Source organism: Osmerus mordax, chromosome 26, assembly GCF_038355195.1.
Source record: "Osmerus mordax isolate fOsmMor3 chromosome 26, fOsmMor3.pri, whole genome shotgun sequence".
NCBI classification, from domain to species: domain Eukaryota; kingdom Metazoa; phylum Chordata; class Actinopteri; order Osmeriformes; family Osmeridae; genus Osmerus; species Osmerus mordax.
Window position 1 is genome coordinate 3,208,447 of NC_090075.1, and position 23,584 is coordinate 3,232,030.

At 51.8% G+C, this 23,584-nt stretch overlaps 3 protein-coding genes across 3 annotated transcripts in view; 2 read left to right on the top strand and 1 right to left on the bottom strand.

Annotated features, from left to right (window-relative positions):
* The window catches only part of LOC136935780 (glypican-1-like), a 10,677-nt gene extending 2,856 nt beyond the window's left edge, over positions 1-7,821 (top strand). Inside the window, 8 exon segments of the mRNA XM_067229444.1 lie at positions 615-773; positions 2,703-3,097; positions 4,239-4,404; positions 4,549-4,788; positions 4,791-4,813; positions 4,916-5,049; positions 5,963-6,138; positions 6,259-7,821. Coding sequence (XP_067085545.1) covers positions 615-773; positions 2,703-3,097; positions 4,239-4,404; positions 4,549-4,788; positions 4,791-4,813; positions 4,916-5,049; positions 5,963-6,138; positions 6,259-6,464 — 1,499 coding nt within the window. The 3' untranslated portion in view covers positions 6,465-7,821.
* A 627-nt stretch (positions 7,822-8,448) lies between these two features.
* ankmy1 (ankyrin repeat and MYND domain containing 1) lies at positions 8,449-16,195 on the bottom strand. Its single transcript, XM_067229445.1, has 18 exons — positions 15,977-16,195; positions 15,677-15,823; positions 15,076-15,288; positions 14,603-14,808; positions 14,071-14,287; positions 13,684-13,860; positions 12,674-13,452; positions 12,331-12,502; positions 11,808-12,008; positions 11,591-11,641; positions 11,168-11,275; positions 10,912-11,043; positions 10,708-10,821; positions 10,403-10,550; positions 10,167-10,245; positions 9,720-9,758; positions 9,472-9,626; positions 8,449-8,525 (listed from the first exon to the last, which is right to left on the bottom strand). Exons 1-18 carry the CDS (start codon positions 16,193-16,195, stop codon positions 8,449-8,451), a joined length of 3,234 nt encoding a protein of 1,077 aa, XP_067085546.1.
* Positions 16,196-20,090: 3,895 nt separating this feature from the next.
* The window catches only part of LOC136935782 (ephrin type-B receptor 1-like), a 40,978-nt gene continuing 37,484 nt past the window's right edge, over positions 20,091-23,584 (top strand). The window contains 1 exon segment of the mRNA XM_067229446.1: positions 20,091-20,184. Coding sequence (XP_067085547.1) covers positions 20,091-20,184 — 94 coding nt within the window.

The window sequence follows — 23,584 nt, forward strand, 5'->3', positions numbered from 1 at the left end:
CACACACACACCAAACACACACACACACGCATGCACACACTCACCTCCCACCCCCCCCCCACACACACACACACAACTCACCACCCACCCCACACACACACACACACACACACACTCACCACCCACCCCCACACACCCATCCTCAGGCAGTGCTTTGTCTGTCGAGGGACTGGGACTGTAGACTGCACTCTAAGCTGTCTGGCTCTCACTGTGTGTGTGTGTGTGTGTGTGCATACTCTTGCTGTGCCATGCCTAGCAGGGCCCATATGCTGCAGTGCTGAGATTTGTGTTTTGATGTTCATATTTATATTTTAACATTTTCCTTAGACGATAAGTGCATCTCTCTGTCTGGCATTGTCTGAACCTAAACTGTTGATATCCTGTTCGTATAATGATTGTGTTCTCTCTCTCTCCCACCTCTTGCTCTCCCCCACTTCCCCTCCCATCCCATCCCCTCCCTCCCTCCCTCCCTCCCTCCCTCCCTCCCTCCCTCCCTCCCTCCCTCCCTCCCTCCCTCCCTCCCTCCCTCCCTCCCTCCCTCCCTCCCTCCCTCCCTCCCTCCCTCCCTCCCTCCCTCCCTCCCTCCCTCCCTCCCTCCCTTCCCTCCCACGCAGGAGAGCACCTGCGGGTCTGTCCCCAGGGCTACACCTGCTGCACCAGTGCCATGGAGGAGACCTTGTCGAACCTGAGCCGTCGGGAGTTCGAGGGTCTGGTCAGGGAGGCCGGACGTTCGCTGCAGGCCACGCTCAACGCCCAGTACCGCAGCTTTGACAGTGAGCCACACATACACACACATTCACTCACCCACACACGCCATCACCCACTGTGTATGCTATTACTATTCTGTGTCAGTTGATGGACGAACAATAAGAGGCTCCTTGGTTTGTAAAGGCAGTGAAATGTCTGCCTGCATGTTTACTGGTGGTGGAGACGTCTACGCAAACATAACGTCGGCAAACAAACACCCCCAGACACGTGTCGAGACATCGGATACGCCAGGCTTTCAGAACTGTGTATGGGAGAAGCTTCTCCTGGCTTGTCCTGAGTGTGGGTACATGTGTGTGTGTGCGTGTGTGTATGTACGTCAGTGTAGGGCCCCTGCTGGCCTTACTAATGAGCATTTGATCAAACTTCTGAGTGGTGAGAAAAACACAAAGAATAAGAGGAGGAGCCAGACGTGAAGATGGGCAGATTGGGGAGATGAGAGAGAGACAGACAGAGACACAGACAAAGAGAGAGAGACACAGACAGAGAGCGAGAGAGAGAGAGAAAGAGAGAGAGAGAGAGATAGATAGAGATAGAGATAGAGATAGAGATAGAGATAGAGAAAGAGAAAGAGAAAGAGAAAGAGAAAGAGATAGAGAAAGAGAAAGAGAAGGTGTCAGGTGGCTGAGCGGTGAGGGAGTCGGACTAGTAATCCGAAGGTTGCCAGTTCGATTCCCGGTCATGCCAACTGACGTTGTGTCCTTGGGCAAGGCACTTCACACTACTTGCCTCGGGGGAATGTCCCTGTACTTACTGTAAGTCGCTCTGCTAAATGACTAAATGTAAATGTAAATGTAAAGAGAAAGAGAAAGAGAAAGAGAGAGAGAGAGAGAGACCGAGACCGAGACAGAGAGAGAGACAGAGAACTTGCTGGAGAGCGTATGGAGGGAGAGTGGAGTGCAGGGTGTCATATTGATGCCATACCAGGTCATCTTTCTCCAGGAATCTGTACTTCCTGTCTCATTCTTCAGCCTGGATCTGCCGAGCCAGATGGGGTCCGTGTGAGTGTGTGTGTGTGCGCGCGTGTGTGTGTGTCACCAGACAGGAGGTGTTGTTGATGAGAACATCCTCAAAGAAATGAATCATCAGCCCTGGAAACAAGAGCACCAGGAACAGTATAGCTCTCGGGGGTCCAGAGACAGCAGGGCCAATCGAGCGAGAGGTTTTCTGAACAGCAGAGCCAATAGAACGAGAGGGCTGGGGGTCAGGAGAACCAATCGAGGCGGCGGAGACAGAAGCAGCAGTGGCAGAGCGACAGTGAGGATCTGAGCGCCGCTACCATCTGGTCGTGGTTATGGTTGCCAGGCGTTGGTCCTGGCTCTGTCCTGGACTCACTCAGCTAAACGATGCAGTTTTACTGCTCTGGGCCAGCGCTCCCCGCTCCCCTCACACAGCCCTCCTCCTCCTCTTCACATCTCCACATCCTGTCCCTGCCTTTCTCCACCTCTCTCTCTCTCTCCTTTTCCTGGTGCCTGTGACTTCCTCCTCTCCCTTTGCCCTCTGCCCCTCCCTCATCTTTTCCCTTCTCCCTCTCTTTCTCTGCCCGGTCCCTCTCCCCTCTTTCCCCTTCCCTACGTTCTCTCCTTCTCCCTCTCCCTCTCCTTCTCCTTCTCCTTCTCCTTCTGCTTCTCCTTCTCCCTCTCCTTCTCCTTCTCCTTCTCCCTTTCCTTCTCCTTCTCCTTCTCCCTCTCCTTTTCCTTCTCCTTCTCCTTCTCCCTCTCCCTCTCCCTCTCCTTCTCCTTCTCCCTCTACTTCTCCCTCTCCTTCACGCCACCAGTTTCCAGCATGGACGACTCCGACGGCTGGCCGAATCTATTTTTCGGTCCTTTGAAACAGGGGCAGCCTACCAAACCGTCTTATTGTTGAGCAAGAAGCAGACACAAACACACACACACTCACGCACCATCTGTTCTCTGACTGTTCCCTGCCTCTCCCAGCCTACTTCACAGACCTGCTCAACCACTCTGAGCGCTCGCTGCAGGAGTCCCTCCTGATCAGCCTGGGGTTGCTGTACTCCCAGAACGCCCACATCTTCCAGGACCTCTACGGCGACCTGCGGCGCTACTACCGAGGCTCTGCCGTCAACCTCGACGAGACGCTCAACGAGTTCTGGGCCCGCCTCCTGGAGCGCCTGTTCAAGAGCAGCGCCGCCTCAGACTACGCCCTGTCGGAGGACTACCTGGACTGCGTGTCCAAGCACACGGAGACGCTGCGGCCGTTCGGCGACGTCCCCCGCGACCTCAAGGCCAAGGTCACCGTGACCTTGGTGACGTCGCGCTCCTTCGTCCAGGGGCTGACCGTCGCCGGGGAAGTGGTCCGTAAGGTGTCCCAGGTAGATGCGCTCGCCGTCCTCCACGCACACGCACACAGTCACACACCCCGCACTGCACGTAGATGGTCAAAGAAACAATACGTCTCCTACTCGTACTACCTGCCTACTTGGTGTGTGTGTGCGTGCGTGTGTGTGTCAGGTTCAGACCTGCTGTGTTTTGTCCCAGATACCGTTTGTCTCAAGGCTCAATGAATAATGGAGCTAAAGGAGACACACCCAGAGAGACAGACAGATAGATGCAGCTCGTCCTCTCCTGAAAGCATTCACAACACACACTCTCACACACACACACACACACACACACACACCACAGCACCCTCAGGAAGACTCTGACTGTACTCCAGAGCACTGTAACTCACAGCTGCGGAGGTGGAGAGGAAACTAACTGCTGTGGTTGTGGTCGTTCCCACGGCTGTCTAGACGTACGGGAGTTTACGCAGGTCAGGCCTGCTCTCAGCTTCTTCTCTCTCTCTCCCCTCTCTTTCTCTCTCTCCTGTCTCTCTCTCCTGTCTCTCTCTCCTGTCTCTCTCCCCTCTCTTTCTCTCTCTCTCTCAGTTTCGTACTCTCTGTCTATTTATCTATCACTTTCTCCGTCTATCTTTGTTTTCTATTTCTCTCTCTCTCTCTCTCTCTCTCTCTCTCTCTCTCTCTCTCTCTCTCTCTCTCTCTCTCTCTCTCTCTCTCTCTCTCTCTCTCTCTCTCTCTCTCTCTCTCTCTCTCTCTCTCTCTCTCTCTCTCTCTCTCTCTCTCTCTCTCTCTCTCTCTCTGTCTCTCATTGCCTCAACTGTGCCTATAGAATGGGGGTGTTGAGTTTAGTAGTCCCCTGACAGTCTCAGCTCAACACATTCTTTAGGCACAAAGTCACCTGGCCCGGTGTCACCGGAGCATGGGCCTGGGTGATGAGGGAGGGGGAAAGGAGATATAGAGAGAAAGGTCAGTAAGCCAGCACACAATAGAGCCATAAAGAAAAGAGAGGGAAAACAAAGACATGGGAGTGCACAGGGAAAGAGGGTGTGGAGGGCCAAAGGTCAAAATACAAAGATGAAGATTATGTCGGCGATGATGACTCATTGTTGAGGATGGTGACGGTGATGATGATGATGATGAGGGGGATGAAGATGCCCGTTCTGTGCCCGTCCAGGTCCCTCTGAGCCCAGAGTGCACCCGTGCCATGATGAAGCTGATGTACTGCCCTCACTGCCGGGGCCTGGCGTCGGTCAAGCCCTGTGCGAACTACTGCAGCAACGTGATGAAGGGCTGCCTGGCCAACCAGGCTGACCTGGACTCAGAGTGGCAGAACCTCGTGGGTAAGACCTGGGGTTCAGCTGCTGGTTCTCCACAGTGTGAGGAGGGATGATCCAGGATTCACTCACTGACACACACACACATGAACACACACACACACTGTAACTGTGCTCCTGCCTCCTCTGTGTGTGTGTGTGTGTGTTCAGACACCATGCTGCAGGTGGCGTCCAGCTTCAGTGCAGAGCCCAGCATAGACGTGGTGATCTCCTCCATACCCCTGCGCCTGTCTGAGGCCATCGCCTACCTGCAGGGCAACCTGCAGACCTTCACCGCCAAGGTATTTCAGACGTGTGGGACCCCCGGCGTGGCTGGGACTCGCAGCTCTGCCCCGGAGGAGCAGAAGAAGACCGGGAAGCCCCTCACAGCCCAGGAGAACAGACCCAGCCCCACCAGGTCCGGCTGGAGATGCAGGTAGGGGTGTGTATGTGCTTAGTTTGTGCTTAGTTTGTGTATGTGCTTACTTGTGTGTGTGTGTGTGTGTGTGTGTGTATAACCGTGTGGGTTCTCTCCCAGATCTCAGACGTGTCCAGTAAGCTGAGGGAGATGCAGCAGTACTGGGTTCAGCTGCCACAAGCTCTGTGCGTCAGCAAAGTAGCAGCCGGCAACACCAACGAAGACAAATGCTGGAACGGCATGACCAAGGCCAGGTAGGAACACCCTTTAGAACCTTCCTCAAACTTTCTAGAACGCCTTGAGAACGTTACCTTAAGGTTTTTTCGGAACATCACCACAAAACGGACTAAAACTGTATAACGTCTGTACAGGGCTGAAGACATTGAGGAAGGACAAAAAATGCCTTTCCTCCCTCCCTCCCTCCCTCCCTCCCTCCCTCCCTCCCTCCCTCCCTCCCTCCCTCCCTCCCTCCCTCCCTCCCTCCCTCCCTCCCTCCCTCCCTCCCTCCCTCCCTCCCTCCCTCCCTCCCTCCCTCCCTCCCTCCCTCCCTCCCTCCCTCCCTCCCTCCCTCCCTCCCTCCCTCCTCTCTTGCCTGCCCTTCTCTCCCTCCCTCTTCTCTATCTAGTTTCTCTAAATTGATTATTGTGCGGTTTACCTCGGATCAAGCTGGGCCACTTCTCCACTGATTAGACAGGGATGGTCCTGGGTGATTTACCCGGAACGCTTGACTTGAAATATGTGACGGGCGACGTCATAAAGAAAGCAATGTACTTGTGGCTTCATGGGTGTGTTTGTGGCAAGAGTTCACACAGACACACACACACACACATACACACATGCGTGAAATTAAAGTGTGTTTGTGTATGTGTGCACAAGTGTAATGCAGTGATATTGAAATATGAGGCAGGCCCCGTCATGAAGATGCAGTGCTAAAGCATTGGCCCATTAATAATGTATGGTGGTCTGTGGGGCAGGACTGTAAGCAGAAATTGATATGCGTGATTTATAGATAGCTTAACAGGCACAGAGCAAAGCTCTCGAGGCTAAGAGGCTATGTGTCTGTTTCAATTCTTGCAAGGACGGAAGGAGCATTGGGACAAATGTGTGTGTGTGTCTTGCAACTACAACAACTGACCCAACCTCTGTGTGTGTGTGTGTATCTCTCAGGTACCTCCCAGAGGTATTGGGCGATGGTTTGGCCAATCAGATCAACAACCCGGAGGTGGAAATTGACATCACCAAGCCAGACATGACTATCCGCCAACAGATCATGCAGCTGAAGATCATGACCAACCGGCTGAGGAACGCTCTCAACGGCAACGATGTGGACTTCCAGGACACCAGTGAGTCACCGGGAGGCGGGGTCAGAGGGCGGGATGATTGACAGCCACGGGAGCTGGACAGGAAGCTGGAAACGTGGGCTGATTCAGCATTTAACACTTCCTGTTTCTGTCGTCCCCCAGGTGAGGACGTCAGCGGATCAGGAAGTGGGATGTGTGCGGGCGACTTGTGTGTCCGGGCCGGTCCTCGTGCTGTCGGGCCCAAGTCAGTCCAACCCAAACAGTACGCTTACCCCCCGGAGAAGAAGGTCAGAGGCGTGGCCGCGCAGACCCGCCCCTGCACCCTTCTACTCGTGCTCTCATTGGCCACACTGCTGCTTAGGCGGTAATGGACAGGAGTTGCCACCAATCAGACTGTGTTTTGAAGTAGAGCTTGGGCGATGGGGCATGTATGTGGGGGGAGAAAGAGGCAGGGGGGAGGGGGGGCGGGGGAGGTGACTTGCCAAAAAGAAAAGACTGTAAATGACAGAAAGAGGGAGAGGAAAAAAAGAAAAGAAAGTTGATTTCCTTTGTTTGTTTTTTTTATGTGGCAAGAAGAGCTGGCCTTTGGCTTAGTGTGTTTTTAATTGTTCTATGATTCCGAGACGAACGCTAAATAAAACAATGTACATGTCAGGTGCCATTTTACCAGGCGCCAGCATCTTAATGTCGATCTCATTCTGATATAACGTAAGTGCAGCCTTGATGTGACATTCTAACGACATACTGAGCACAATGTTAGGACGCCTGTTGTGCGTTTGTAAAGTCTGCTGAACCCGAGCTCTCTTCAGCTCGACGCCAGGGACAACCCATCGCCCAGTCATCCACCAACGCGACATTTTGATTTTTCACGTTTTGATACAGCACAGCGGCCTCACAGAACGACGCGAGTCGAGGGCCGCGTGAGAGGAGGGGGTGGGTCCACACTTCAGTACCCCACCACCCCCACCACCACCACCCTTGGTATCGGTAGTCCCCAGAGATGGCTCTCTGTCTCTCTGGTAGGCCCAGGAGCCTGGATGTGCCTGATGCTATGGCTTCTCCTCTCCTCCTGGTCTTCAGATTTGTATTAGAACCACCCCACCCCCCTCCCCTATGATTGGCAGGTGGGGAACAACTCCATGAGAGACGGACTAAAAACACACACACACACCACACTGCTCGCACACACACACCTGACCCACATTCTATGTTTTTTTTTTTGCATACCATGCACACGTTTTTGACTTTGAGACCTTGGTTCACATCGTTCTTCAAGGCTCACTCTTAAAACGTCCAGTAGGCCTGTCAAAACAAATGGAGAAAAAAATGTAAGAGGTGCACCTTTTTTTGTACATATTTCCTATGTCTTGTAATATAATGTAATGAAGGGTTGTCAAGCCTATTGTCAGGGGTGTCTGTTCTGGACCTAACTGTCCCCCTTGAATCTGAACCAGGTTCCGCTTGGGAGTGTGTTGATGCCTTGACCAAAATGCCTGACACCCTCCCAGTGTTCTGTCGGTCGTCGAGGAAGAATTCCAGGGAGCACAGAGATGTTGGGTGGGGGGGTCAAAGTTCAGGGTGATGTGAATGCATTGTTACTGGAGACAGCAGGTTCAACCTGCTGCCACACACACACACACACACACACACACACAGGCTGAACAGTTCAACATGTACATGTGTGTGTTTACATGGTGTCATGGAAGAGAATAAAGATGATTGTTGTAGTGGTATTTTGTGTATGGCACTAACTGTACCTAGCAAACGAAATGTCACGGGGGAAATGTTGCCATTGGTCCGCACAGCGAGTGTGTGTCACAGCGTACGACCCAGCGGTGTGTCTCCATGTGCTGCACCAGGGGAGGCGGTCGGGGGCCAGCAGTAGTTCTGGACTGATCACATCTCCTGGATCCAGAGGCGCTAAGTAATCAATGATCACCCCCCCCCCCCCCCCTCGACCCACCTCCCCACCCCCCGCCTCATCTTCTCCCTGCTCTGCCCGGTGTGAGTCAGGATATTAGCACATGGATAAATCGATACCACACAAGCGAAGGTGAAACTCTGATTGATCAAGATATAGATAGTCCCTGACTGATTACCATAACACTCTACGCTACCGTGTATGCGTACGGGTGTGTGTGTGCGTGCCTGTTTGTGTGCGAGTCAGAGGCTTGAGTCATTCACAAGTGTAAGTGTTAGAAACAGATAATGAATCACCCTTACTAAGCAATGTTATCCCGGACACGAACCCTGACCAGACATTTGGTCACGACAAATCATACTCCACACATCTTGAAATACGCCCATCGAGCTTTAATATAATCTGTAAGTGGTGTCGGTGGCGTCGGGGGATCAAATGAAGCTGTAGTTCTCTTTCAGGTGCTCGTGTGTCTCCAGAACTTTCTGCGCCAGGCTCAGGCGTTTGTTGCCTGCGGAGACGAGACAGACACACAGACACAGACAGAGCAACACAGACACAGACACACAGACAGACAGAGAAACACAGACACAGACAGAAACACAGACAGACAGAGAGACATGTCAGGCTGAACTCCCTTCCTCACACACGTCCAAACACAATGAGGACCTAATACCTGTTGGATTCACAACCAGGGATCACACTGATCTCACCTGGGTTAGAGTAGTCTGTATTATGACTATACCGATCGAATATATCCTAACACACCAGGCTTACCCTGCTACGTTCTACAGTATTGCAACCTTTGACTCCATCAGGCACATTCGGTCATATATCCTCCATATATTCTCCTCTAGCACACGTTTGTATGGGGCTAGCAATTGGTTCCTGTATTATTTCTCCTACATAAATAACACCGATATTGTAAGCAGGCTAAATATGAAGATTTTGATTCCTATCCAATTCTTCTTGTCATCACTGTCGCTGACCCCTGTGACGGATAAACTGCAACAGGGATCCCTCACACACATACACACACACACACACACACTCACACACACACACAGACACACACATCCTGACTTACTGCACCCTTCCAGTTGTGACTCAACGTCCTTGTGCTGTGTCGAATCATTGACAGTTTTTCATGCATGCTACATCAGAAGTGACTTAGCATTGGGAAGGATCTAGTTGCTTAGATCTAGGTGATTTCAGCTAGCTCTGACCAATAGACGAGAGACATCTCGTGCATAACTAATCCCTTCTGTGTGCGATCTTCAGCAGTGTGTGGTAAACAGGGACAGTATCAGAGTGCCATCTAGTGGCTGAAAACGGTAAAGGGCCCGTGAACACCCAGCAGCGTCAAAGCGGGAGCGGGGTCAGTAACTAAGTCGAGATAATAGACTCAAGCCAGAGGGTCGTTTAATTGGTCAGTCCGAAACGCCTCTCCTTCCGACCTGAGACGCGGACGCACTCCTCCTTGTGGCGCTCGTTCCACGCCTTCATCTTGCAGGTCTTGCTGCAGTAGAACACCTCGTGGCACCGGCTGCACGCGCCCAGGGTCACGCCCACCGAGCGCCCGCACTGGTAGCAGTACTTGAACAGAGACTTCCTGGTTGGGGAGGAGCAAAGACAGGTATAGGTTGCCGTGCAGTGCACTCGCTCACGCTAACAGGGGTAGACTGGGTGGACCGTGCGAAGGTACCTGACGTTCTGCGTCCTGCTGTCTCTCCTAGTGGCCAGCCTGAAATGACAGGATGAGAGATTGAGGAAGAGATACGTAGAAAGAGAGAGGGAAAGAGAGAGGAAATAGAATGACATAGACGGAGAAAGGGATGGATAAATAGACAGAGTAAGAAAAAGAGAGGAGAGGAGAGAGAGGAGAGAGAGAGAGGAGAGAGAGAAGAGAGAGAGAGGAGAGAAAGAAGAGAAAGAGAGAGGAGAGAGACAGGAGAGAGGAGAGAGAGAGGAGAGAGACTGGAGAGAGAGAGGAGAGAGAGAGGAGAGAGACAGGAGAGAGAGAGGAGAGAGAGAGGAGAGAGACTGGAGAGAGAGAGGAGAGAGAGGAGAGAGAGAGGATGACAGCACGTGTGTGTGGTGTAAACTATCAATCAGGGAGTGTGCAGTGTGTAGTATGTCGTGTGTAGTGCACCTGTAGTCTTGGGGCTGTATGGAGTCTGTGCTGGGCTGCTCCTCCATTCTGCCAGACCTCAACTGGGGGACTGAGTCACCTGCTCCAGGGTACACAAACATATCTGTTGGACTGACACCTAACACACACACACGCAGAGGAGTGTGACGGACGGTAATTAATACACGACAGCTCGGAGAAGGACACACACGCTCACACACGCTCACACACACACGCTCACACACGCTCACACACACCTTCCCTGTCGAGGCGTTGGCGTTCCAGCCGCACCACGGCCTGCCTCAGCAGATCTCCCATCAGGCTGAGCGTCTGCCTCCGGGCGTTGTAGGCCTCGCGCTCGCGCGGGTTCAGGGCGTGGTACGGGGTGTGGGCGATGCGCCAGTCCTGAGGAGGGCAAGGACAGGCTAGCTGTTCTGGCTGATCTGGATCATGGTACTGTACTGTACTGTGTCGAGACCCCCCAGAGTGGGGTTAGGGTTCTTGACTGGTGGGGGTGGTGGGGTTGATGAGGAGGGGGTGGTGGGGTGTCGGGGGTTGGTACCTGTTGGAATGTGTAGTGGGTGTAGTCCACGGCGGTGCCCATGGCTAACCTGCGGCCCTCACCCACCACCACGGGCATCATGATGTTGGCCCCTGCCTTCATCAGCTTCTCCAGCTTAGGGGGTAGACAACAGCACTCAGCTTCCACTTCCTGTGTGTGAGTGTGTGTGTGTGTGTGTGTGAGATGTGCTCTTGGGTTGTGTACCAGCTTGGTTCTGTTGCGGGGATGAGCTCCACAGTCGTAGTGGATGTTGGTCATGGCACACAGGGCACTGCCCACCCTGCGGGTGAGGGGCAGGTTTGGGTCTGCCCCCCCTGCCAGCAGCTCATCCAGGGCCTGGTGGGGGGGGGGGGCAGATCAGATGTGTTTTCCGTGTGGGAAAACTGAGGCGTTTTCCATCAGCTTTTGAGAGTGTTTACGGGAGTGTTTACTCTAGAAATACCCCCTGCTCTGCTCTCACCAGGTTGTTGCCGCTGGCGATGGCCAGGGAGAGCGGGGAGTGGCCGCTCCAGAGGAGGTGGGTGCTGGCCTTGTGCGACAGCAGCAGAGAAACCACCTCTCTGGCATTCTGAAACACAGCAACGCACAACACACACCACAATCGGCTAGCTTGTAGCTGTCAGAAACAGGAGTCAGGTGGCTGAGCGGTGAGGGAATCGGGCTAGTAATCCGAAGGTTGCCAGTTCGATTCCTGGTCATGCCAACTGACGTTGTGTCCTTGGGCAAGGCACTTCACCCTACTTGCCTCAGGGGGAATGTCCCTGTACTTACTGTAAGTCGCTCTGGATAAGAGCGTCTGCTAAATGACTAAATGTAAATGTAATGTAAAGGGACTTAACCCAGACAAATGCTACCCGGTGAGGTAAGGTGTGGCTGGACTCACGGTGTAGTCGCTGTCCCTCTGACAGGCCACATGGAGGGCTGTCCTGCCCCCCTCAGCAGGGGCTTCCCGGGAGGTAGAGTGGAAATAGGAGGGGAGGCTGGAGGAGATGACGGACTTGTTCCCAAACCCAGCCAGAGGCTCCACTGTGTTCTGTATGTGTCGTAAAGTGTTATAAAGTGTTGTAAAGTGTTGTAAGGTATTGACATTTAAGATAGACTTCATTCTTCAGTCGGTCTGTGCGTGCTGGTCTGTGCGTGTCTGCCGTCTCCATGCCGACCTTATCCAGGTGGAAGACCTCATGTTCGTCCTGGGCTCGCACGTCGGGATTGGCCACGGCGTGGAGCAGCAGCTCGGTGATCCTGGGACCCTCCGCCCCCGGCAACGCCGCGGCGATGTGCAGCGGGTACAGGCCGTTTTGCTGCGACACGCGGGGAGAGAGGGGGACAGAGACTACGGAGGTCACTTCACCAAGGCCTTCAGACAGCAGCTCTCTTCAAACCTGGAGTCATTCACTGGGTTCGTTTGTGGAGGAGAGAGGGGAGGATTAAAGCGAACGTGGAAGAGAGTTTGGAGAACTGGGGACAGAGAGAGAGAGAGAAAGAGAGAGAGAGAGAGAGAGAGAGAGAGAGAGAGAGAGAGAGAGAGAGAGAGAGAGAGAGAGAGGGAGAGAGGGAAGAAAGACAGAGAGGGAGGGGAGACACAGAGAGGGAGGCAGACAGACAGAAGGTGATGAGGGCTACCTCTGGGGGCAGGGCTATGTCAGTGCGTGCTCCACACTCTAAAAGTCTACGAACGCCCTCGATGTCGCCTGCCTTGGTGGCCAGAAACAGGACGGGCATAGGGACCCTGGAGGCATTGGGGTCCGCCCCCCGGTCCAGCAGCAGCGTCATGGTGGCCCACCGGGCTCGGTGCCTGACCACAGGGTTAGCATCAATAACCTGACCGCTAGCAGCTAACCATGACTACACACAGCTAACAACGACTATTCAAGCTAGCTAAAGCTGGTTACCAGGCAGCTATCTCTGTGTTTGCCATAGAGTTCCTGGTATGGTATAACATGTGTTAGGTCAGGCCCAGACTCACTCTGCCTTGATCAGCGCCATCTTGCGGACTGTCTCCTGAGGATCAGTATCGACCGATGACACCAGGCCCGTCCGGCTCAAGGCCTCGGCAGTCTGCTGCATCACTTCCTCCGAGACCAGGATGGGGAAACTGGCGACCGAGCGTGCCGAGTTGAAGGTCTGGTGCTCGGTCACGTTGGCTCCCTGGCTCCCCCCGACCTCCAGGGACCTGGCCCCCTCTCTCCAGGACACGGAGCCCACAGGGAGGACTCCGTCCAGAACCTGAACAGTGTTCTCCTCGCTCTCCCCTCCCTCCTCTCCCGTCTGCCTCATCCCTCGCTCCTCACCCTCCTCTCCATGCCCCGCCGCCTCGCTCTCCTCCTCATCCTCTCTTTCGGGATCCTCCTCATCCTTTTCATCATCGTCCTCTCTCTCGTCCCTGTTCTCTCTCTCCTCTCCATCCTCCTCCAGATTCTCTCTCTCCTCTCTCTCCTCCATGACGCTAGTGTCCGGTGAATCCTGGCTATCCTTCTCATATTGGTCACTATAGAAGCTCTGGTCTATCTCTCCGGACCCTTCGCTGTCCGGACCTCTCCCTGGTCCAGGAGCGTCATTATCCTGGCCAGCATGCTCCTCCTCAGCACGGTCCTGGTGGTTGTGGTCGTCCGGACTTCTGCCGGCAGCCTGTTGGTCCTCGTGATCTTGTGGTGTTCCGGTCTTGGATCTGGGTTCTGAGGTCTTGTCTAGGAGGGCTTTTCTCTCCACTGGGCAGGACTGGGACCAGGACTGCAACTTGTTTACCTGCATGACCAAGAACAGGTTACAGCTGTGCATCACCACTGGATCAGTAGTAAAGAATACGTACAGTGTCTCTACCACACACCGGAACCATTTCCGGGAACCAATCACACGCAAGCTTCTCTCTGAAAATTCCATTTCAGTTTGGATCAGGCTCTGTCTCGATTAGCTCTGGAGAGCCGCCCACAGCCAGGCTGTCAGGACGCTGGGCTAACCCAGAGACGGGGGCTGTACCTGGGACTTGAGCGGAGGCCTCAGGGGGTCCCTCTCAGCCACGGTGCGGTGCAGCGACTGGATGGGGTAGTAGAGGATGTTACAGACGGCCAGGGCGGACATGCCCTCCCTGTTCAGCTTGTTGATGTCCGCTCCACTGTCCAGCAGCAGGTGAATGACATCCTTGTGGCTGTTCATCTGCACATGTGCACAAGAGCACACACACGGGCGCGCACACACACACAAGTGCAAACAAAATAAATGCATTACATATCCAAAATCGTGAGAAACACCCAATGAGTAAATGTTAATAATATATTATTGATATTAAACGACTTGTTTTATCTCTTTGATCAATGCTTGAAATGAAAACTGATGAAGGCTCGAGGCTAGAGGCGTGTGTGTTACCGTGGCAGCGATGAGCGCAGTATGCCCTCGGGCATCGCCCACATCGGGGTGAACCTTCTTGTCTCTCAGGATGTGGTAGACACTCTGGGGGTTGCCTAGCAACGCCTCCTGAATGAGGCGCTCGGAACGAACCTCCAGAGGGCCCTTGGGGCCGAAGCGCTCCCTGTTCTCTGATAGGACGGCCTGGACGTCCCAGTCCCGCCCCTCTGCTTCGAACCTGCGGCGGAGGACACGCCCACCATCACACCATAACAACCTACCTAATCAATCTGATTACTCGGGCTAGTAATCAGAAGATTGCCGCTTCGATTCCCAGCCGTGCAAAACAATGTTGTATCCTTGGGCAAGGCACTTCACCCTACTTGCCTCGGGGTGGCATGTCCCTGTACTTACTGTCGCTCTGGATAAGAGCGTCTGCTAAATGACTAAACTCATAAATACCATGACCACCTTTAGCGACATGTCTTCGATTTGGAAGGACTTGAACATGAGGCTGTGCTGAGCGGTGAGCTCATAAGTGTGTTTCCCCAACCTGTGCTTGTGGATGTGGGCCAGCATGCGCCGCTGCAGGGGGAGGGCAGCGATGGCCGCCGGGTCGGTGTCCGGCCCTTCGCAGTTCTCTCCGAAGAACATGTGGTCCAGCTCCCTGCGCAGGCCCCAGGGGATGGGCAGGTGGTCCGAGTCCGTGGAGTAGCACTCGATGTCTGGGGGCAGAATGAAGCGCTCGTCCCACAAGAGCTCCTTGTAGGGGAAGAGCAGAGGGTCTGTGCTGGACCCAGCGGGGCCTGGCCAGGGGCCCTGACACCCCAACAGACCCCCGGCTAAAGCCTTGCTCTGAAATACAAAATCACACACCATAATACCATACTGTACCATACCATACCCCACACACCAAACCACACCATACCCCACAACAAAGTTTAATCCTTGAATACTTGAGCATGTTATCAGAACTTTTCTGTGATACTGTATGCTGAAACCTCTCCCACTTAATCAGTACAGTACCGAGAGGACGTGGTACGGATTCTGGTTCCAGGGCTCAGCCTTGGCGACAGAGAGGGGCATGTAGTGCTCGGGAAAGTCTCGGAGGGTGAAGCCACCCTCCAGGGAGGTGCAGAGGCGGAGGAGCCTCTCCCGGTGCCACAGACCCACGTCCTGACGGCCGTCCGGGTGGGTCATGAGCCCTGGACCAAAGCGCTCGTCTGCATGGTACAGGCCCTGGAGATGTGAGGAACACCGGGGGAAGTACCTCAGAAACACAGCCCCTCCACACAATACCTCTGTCTTCAATTTACATTTACATTTAGTCATTTAGCAGACGCTCTTATCCAGAGCGACTTACAGTAAGTACAGGGACATTACCCCAAGGCAAGTAGGGTGAAGTGCCTTGCCCAAGGACACAACGTCAGTTGGCATGACCGGGAATCGAACTGGCAACCTTCGGATTACTAGCCCGACTCCCTCACCGCTCAGCCACCTGACTGAATTTGTGTACCAAATCTACCCTGGAAGTACTTCTACTGGATGTGTCTATAGAGGAAGTACTTCCAGAACTAGGCTGTGAAGAAAAGAAAAAAATATATATAGGGCTAATTATGTTTTGTACCTGGAATGTGGATCCGTCAGGGAAGACTTGCAGCCCATAGCCCTCCTTTCTGTTCAAATAGAACTTCCCAACAAACTTGTGGCCTCCCCGCCAGGTATAGGTCCCTTTGCCATGACGATAATCTTTGTAGAATGTGCCCTGGTAAAACTATCCAAGACAATAAACAATTTACAGTAGATACATACTCTAAATTGCAACTGCGAAGTCTAGAGGCAAGTGACAACACAATGTTGACTAGACAACAGATGGACCATAATATTAACAGGCTATGAAAACCTGTTGCAGTCATGCCTAGCTTACCTCTCCGTTTGCCCAGGTGAATGTTCCTGAGCCGTGCTTTAAATCTTTGAGAAATTCCCCTTCATATTTGGATCCGTCAGACCATTTCTGAACCCCGGGTCCGTTTCGCTTCGCACATCCATCTAGTTGACCTAGGTAACTTAGTGTGCGCTCGTTACCACCTGCCCGTGGTTCACACTGGACAGGAGCTTTCGGTTCAACACTTGGAAGTGTTGTCATGATTGTTAGAGCGTATTCTTAGAATAGCCCAAGAAGAGTCTTAACCATTAAGCAGTCTGCAGGCTGCATGCATAATTTTAGCAAATAAAAACAAGTCCGCTAGCGTTTCTGTTGTACTCCACCGTCCACCGTCAGCTTGTCAGTGAAGGTTGCCCTGACAACCATGAAAGGAAACTTGTATTTAATCATTCACAAACCAGCCGGCACATTGTTTGAGAGCTCCTGGCATTTGTGAAATAAACAGCAAGAGAAGTTTGCGAAGTTTGTCATAAATCCTGTGGTTTGAAACGCCAGACATGTACAAATAAAGGTATGTTCATTGGTGAGTCTCTAAGCAATGTTTCGAACGCTGACAGCTTTCCCTGACAACTGCGGCGCCCCATGGTGAAAAACTCCTTTACGGAGCTTCCATTGCCCTGATTCTGCCAAGACAATCTATGAGGGGCCGTTTAGGAAATAATTCAAACTGTCCCTACACACGTGAAGTGAAAGGAGAGGATAGGAGAGGGGAGAGGAGAAGAGACAAGCTTAGAGCAAAATACAATAGAGTACAATTCCTTCTCAAGTACTTAAAAAAAAAAAATATATATATATATATAAAATAAAAAAACAATCCCACTCGTGAAGTGAAAGTAGAGGAGATGAGAGAGGAGGACTTTTTTGGTACTGTTACATTGAATTGAAGGCCATGGCTTTAGCAGCGTAATAGTGAGTAATCCGTAATTATTTGGAAAAGGATTATACTTAGTAGTAAGTAAGTAGGCTAAGTACTACTGTTTTACATGTCCACTGAAGTGGAAACCTGTGTGCGTGTATGGGCGTGCGCACGCGCCTCAGTCTCATGTTCATGCTGTAATTTGACACCTGTAAATGATCCATCTCAACGTCATCTCCACTTGAACCCGCCTCCTGTGTTTCTGTAAGTCATTCATGTAAAATTAATTACTATGAGAAGTTAAGTATCGCACTATCATCCTGGTTGGTCCACAGTTGCAAACAAAAACGAAATCCTCACAATTATTTCCTGTGGTGAACCAAGCCGTTTTGGTATCTGAATTGCAGCACCAAAATTGTTTATGGATATAGATTTTACTCAGTGCAGGAGACCCCCCCCCCCCCTCAACACACACACACACACAGTAAACATACTTCCTGTGCCTATCTTTGCTTGGCTTTTGGTCGCTAGAATAAAGTTCAGATTGCACAGAAATCATTGGAAAGTGTCAACAGTAAGATTTTGTGTGTGAGAGAGAGAGAGAGAGAAAGAAAGAAAGAAAGAAAGAAAGAAAGAGAAAGAGAGAGAAAGAGAGAAAGAGAGAGAGAGAGAGTAAATAAAGTTCTCTTTTTTTGCATACCAAAAAGGGAACGCAGGCAGACAGACAGAAAAACCAAAAGGTGAGGAGAAAGAACAGGGAGAGACAGACAAAGCAAGACAAAATGATCATCATAGGAAACAACTTCTGCCTCCCGTCCTCCTCCACCATCCAGGAGCTGTTCTCTGTCGCCAGGGAGGGAGGCATTATCCCTGACATCTCCCTGGATGACACCCTGACCTCCTTCCTCTCCCTGGACTCCTCCTCTGCCCTGAACCACCAGTACTCCTCCCTCCAGCAGAGCCTGTCTGCCAGCCAGCTGGACACCTTCAACCAGGGCCTGACGTCTGCCTTCGGGGGCAGCACCAAGGTACCCTACGGAGGGGTTGGGGTGGTGGCTCTGGCCCTGTCGGTGCTCCTGGACGTCCTGGCCCACCGGGTCAAACACCAGGGAAGTGGAGGCAGCGCCGCAACCATCGACCACGTCCAGAGGGTCTCGGGAATCCGTAACTCCTCCAGGATCGGCTTCATCATCGGCAGCTACCTCCAGCAGGTGCCCGGCCTCGCCAACAACTCGGAGAAGATGTCGGAAGTGACAGAGCTCTATGACCAGGGGCTCAAGTACGAGCTGATTGACCACTACGAGAGGATGACCAATAAGAAGCGGATGGGCTCGGTTGCCATGACGCAGTGGCTGGCCGGGGCGGCGTTCCACCTGCACCTCAGGTTCCACCAGATCCGTCTGGGGTCGGTGCCTCGCGGCTCAGCCGAGTCGCTTCGCCTCTCCTATAGGACGGGCTTCTCTCACCTGGTTCAGGGCTACACCGCCTACCTGCGCAGGAACGCCCAGGAGATTGCCCCAAAACGAGCAGCCAGCAAAAGCACAAGTCTGACACTAGGACCCAGCGGAAACAGCGGACAGTCCGAATCCAGCGGAGCATCGGGACCTGTACTGGAACCAAGAGGAACAATTGGACCAGCACTTGGACCCAGAGAAGAGTTGGGATCAGTCGGGTCCGGGTTGGGGCTGCTGGTGTTGGAGCCGTTTAGGAACGTGACCCATAGCGTGCGGCATCGTCCGTGCGAGTCCCCGGCCCTAGCGGACGCCCTGGTCACACGCATCATGGCCGCTCAGGACCTTGAACAGATACGAGACTTTTTCAAACAGAGCGAGAAGCACTTTGACAGGCTCCTCTCACAACAGGAAGGCTTTGAGTTGAAGCAATGATTGGTGGAGAAATTATCTACTGATTTAACAAGGATAGGTTTTTGACTGTGGCTACTTTTAATACAGTGGATGGTGACGAAGGTGCATTCTAGTTGTTTCACCTTACACACAACACAGAATGTGGTGATGATGTAATAAACATCAATCCATATATGAGGAAATGTCATTTAAAGTGTGAACGTGTATTTGTGTATCTTTGTAATTGAGTGTGCATGTGTTTGTGTGTGTGTGTACGTGCGTGTGTGTGTGTGAATGGTGCAACGCTGTACTTTGTGTTCTAGCACGTCCCTCGAGGAGAGAAGGAGATGTGAGTCTGCCATCTGCTGGAGCAGCTGTGTCATGCTTCGTGTGAATGTGTCTGTGTGTGAGCGTGTGTGTGTGTGTGTGTGTGTGTGTGCGTGTGCGTGTGGAAATTAGGTGAGTCAGAAAGGGGGGACAGAGTAGAGAATCCAATGATTACACATAATCAGCCATTATGTCAGACTGTCTAGACTGCTTCACAGTTTCTCACAAAACATTTCTTTCACTTCTAGATGAGAGGTGGCTAGTCCTGGCTATCAAAGACTGTCTGTCACCCAATAAAACATGTTAATACTGTAGCCGACATTAATTCTGTTTTCATATCAGATACACCACACGATTATGATAAATTGTGTTGGTGTACAAATATGTATTTGACTCTCACCCGAGCAGAGTTAACAAAGATTTACGACCATGTTGAATCAAAATTGTAAATCTGACAGGCAGGCCCTAAATATTATAGATTCTGTCACGTATCCGAAGATATAATTCACTCTCATATTAGGTCTGATAGCGAATCAGTATGTCGTAAGCGGTTGTTGATTTGCCATATAACATCGTGACAGTCGAATATTAAAGTTAGTGAACTTCATGGATTTATTTGACAACATAAACCATAAGCATTAGACAAATTCGATCACAATACCTCTCTCTCTTATAAAAACCTACATTTAATGCAAATACCCGCAGAATCCACGTCCATGCAATGCCAACCACAAGCCACTAGTCGTCGCTGCTCCCATGTAGGTGGCGAGTTCCCTACCAGAGGGACTGTAGGTATGGGACTGTTGCGATGGATTTGAGGTCTGCTATCTACTATTTGTGATTGGACACGAGGTGTTAAAGGGGTGTGAGAAGCGGCTTGGAGGAGGGGGGGTGCACTGTCCTTCTCGCATCCCGTATGCTTTCTCTTCTCTTACTCCCGACATAGGCTACCTCCAGTCTCCAGCCGAAGCTTTCCATATTGCGCACAGGACGGATTGAGATGTGACTCAAAATACGCACGACTGGAATACGATTCTGAGGCAGTTGGAGGATTATAACCTCTTGGTAAATGCAAATGAAAGAGAAGAAGCAGCGCGGCTTTGCCATGCCAGCGGAATTCCTTCTGATTCTGTGCGTGCTAACCACGGTTTACGCAGTGGAAGGTAAATATTTGACTTCTTTTGATTGGGGGTTCCACTCAGCTGTGTATAACGAGTGTAGGCTTTGAAGTTAAACAATGTGCGAACGAACACATTATGTTTTTAATTATCTAAAGCTTTTAACTGAACGTTGGAACTGTAGAACTGGGCAGTTGGCACCAGTCCTCTTGAGGGTTACGGGTGCGGCAGCGGGTGTAATACCGGGGTGACGGACCGGGCAGATGCTCTTGTCTGGTGGTGGTGACCCCTCTACACGTAGAGCTGCACGTGCCGAATATCTATGTAAAACATCTGTTTCATTACTTTTTGTTCCATTTTATAAAGGATTGGATCTGTCCAGTCCTAGATGATGAACCGTTTCACATGGCGTCTGTAGAATCGTGTTCTTAACATGCTCACCATATGTTGACATCTGACTGCATTGCTACATCGCAAATATGACGATGAAAGCTTGTAAAACCTATAGGATTCGGTACAGGAAGGTAATACGGTATAGATTCTGATGATGTTCTGGTCCTGGGAGTAGGTCCAGGTTATATAAAGGGGGACAAAATACAATTGCCATATATTCACTTTTTCTTTTTTTTAAGCCCCACCTTCCCAGTTGCCAATAACAATGTTTTTGTTTGTGTGTGTGTGTTTGTGAGTGTGTACGTGTGTGACTGTAACGTTGACTACAGGGATCCTTCAGATTGACCTGCCCTCCTTGCAACTGTTAACTAATTGAAAGCAGCTTCTGTTTCAGGCAGATGACTGCCTAATGAACTGGCTGATTAAGTCATTAAAGTGGCTCTTGTTTATGCCAAGCAACTTTATAGTCGTGATTAGAGCCCTGTTGTTTAGATAAAGCTAGCACCTACAGGCAGGCAGCTTGCATTGTCTCAGTCACAGCTTTGCCTATCCTGTTTGAATCCCTGATTCCATTTGAGCACTAATTTACTGGATGTCTTAAAGGGTGCCTTCACATGTCGGAGGAGGACCACAAAAAAAACAAAAGAGTCAAGTACGCTCGTCCAATCAGCCGTGTGTCTGAATTCATCTTCTCCTTGCCGTCTCTTTTCTTTTCGCCTGTCAGCTGTTGTCCCCCCCCCCCCACTCCCCGCCCCCCCGACGTTTCTCTTTCACTTTCCTCTCTGTCTTTCCCCGCGGTGACGATCTGCCTGTGACCTCAAATCTTCACTCGCCCCTGCTCTCTCCTTCTCTACCCCACCCCCCTCTCCCTCTCTCTCTCTCTCTCTCTCTCTCTCTCTCTCTCTCTCTCTCTCTCTCTCTCTCTCTCTCTCTCTCTCTCTCTCTCTCTCTCTCTCTCCCTTCCCTCTGATGAGCTCGAGGAGACAAAGCCTGTCGGCAATCATGAAAGTAGGATGATTAACAGCAGACAAGTGACCTGGTAGACAGGTAGGAAGTGGCCCGCCGGCAGGTGATGGCGCTAACGCAGCCTGGGTATGAAGGTAGGAGGGGGAGGCAGAGTTGCCGGGGATGTGGCAGAAGTAGGACTGGTGATGTAAGGGTTGGCAGGCTGTTTGCTGGACTGTATGGTCAGCTGGGCCCGCCTCACTGTTGCCTTTGGCCTTTCTGATGGTGGACAGCACGGCTTCCTCCCTCACGCTGTTTCTATTTCGGTCTCTTCCCCAGAGGTACCCCCACACACGCATGCACGCCGTCGCATGCACACATGCACTTCACACGCACACACTTGCAGATAGGGGCACCTTCTCCTTTTGCTTCCCACGCTAGTCCTGTTCAGCAAAGGTCAAATGTCGTCGTTAGCTGGATCCATGTGTGTTTGGTGCGTTTAGTGTGCTTGTGTGTGTGCATGTGTGTCTTCGTGTGTGTGTGTATGTGTGTAAGGTATGGTTGAGTGGAGATTGTTCTGAACATGTCAGCATTGACAGTTAACTTGTTACTCTGGTCTGGGGAAGAATCCTATCTGTTCCTCTGGTCTGGGGAAGAATCCTATCTGTTACTCTGGTCTGGGGCAGAATCCTATCTGTTCCTCTGGTCTGGGGAAGAATCCTATATGTTCCTCTGGTCTGGGGAAGAATCCTATCTGTTCCTCTGGTCTGGGGAAGAATCCTATCTGTTACTCTGGTCTGGGGCAGAGCCTGCATTGTCTGTCGCGGCCCAGAAGGATAGGGCATTTACATTACATTTACATTAGTCATTTAGCAGACGCTCTTATCCAGAGCGACTTACAGTAAGTACAGGGACATTCCCCCGAGGCAAGTAGGGTGAAGTGCCTTGCCCAAGGACACAACGTCAGTTGGCATGACCGGGAATCGAACTGGCAACCTTCGGATTACTAGCCCGCTTCCCTCACCGCTCAGCCACCTGACTCCCTGCTACTGACTCCCTAGGGCAGGGTGGGAAAGGGAAGGAAGGGAAGTGACAAACGAGAAGGAAACAGGAAGTGAGGCGAGATGGACAGACAGGCAACCGAGGGCAGAAAGTAAGAACGACCTTGCCCCTCCCGTCCAATAACAGCGCCTGACCTCCCGTCCAATCACAGCGCCTCAGAGTCCTAGCAGCTGAGTTTGAGGTTAGAGTGAAAACAGAGCATTTCTCAGGTAATTAGGTATTGATTCGTACAATGCAGGAATGCTAAAAAGCCCCGCCTCGCACACACACCCTTCCCACACACACACACACAGCTCATCTCTCTTTCCCTCTCCCTATCTCTCTCTTCCTATCTCTCTCTGTGCTCCATGGCTGGGTGGAGATACATGGATAGGTGGAGACAGAGATAATGAAGATCAAACGGTTTACATCGCTGAAAAAAAAATAATCTGTCATTAGCATTAGCATTATTGGGAGTCAGGTGGCTGAGCGGTGAAGGAATCGGGCTAGTAATCAGAAGGTTTGTAGTTCGATTCCCGTCTATGCCAACCAAATGACGTTTGTGTCCTTGGGCAAGGCACTTCACCCTACTTGCCTCGGGGGGAATGTCCCTGTACTTACTGTAAGTCGCTCTGGATAAGAGCATCTGCTAAATGACTAAATGTAAATGTAATGTTAATTAGCAACATGACAGAACTCAAAACAGAAACACCAAAATCAAGCGCTCCTTCCGGGACGGAAAGAACTTTCCGTCCGCGCACTTAATGGATGGGGCATCACATTGAGACAACGTGAGGATGTGACTGTCAGTGGGAGACGGTAGCGCTGGAGGACAGGTCGGCTGGATGCGTTTACCTTGTCATCATTGATATCTGAACGCTGGGATAATCGCCCGGCCCCTCAGGGAGAGGTGTCACAGTCACCGTGACAACAGATTGACAGATGTGGGTGTGGTGACCCCCTCGGCACAAACACACACACACACACACACACACACACACACACACACACACACACACACACACTGACACACTCCCACAGTATATTACAGTAAATGCATGCAAAC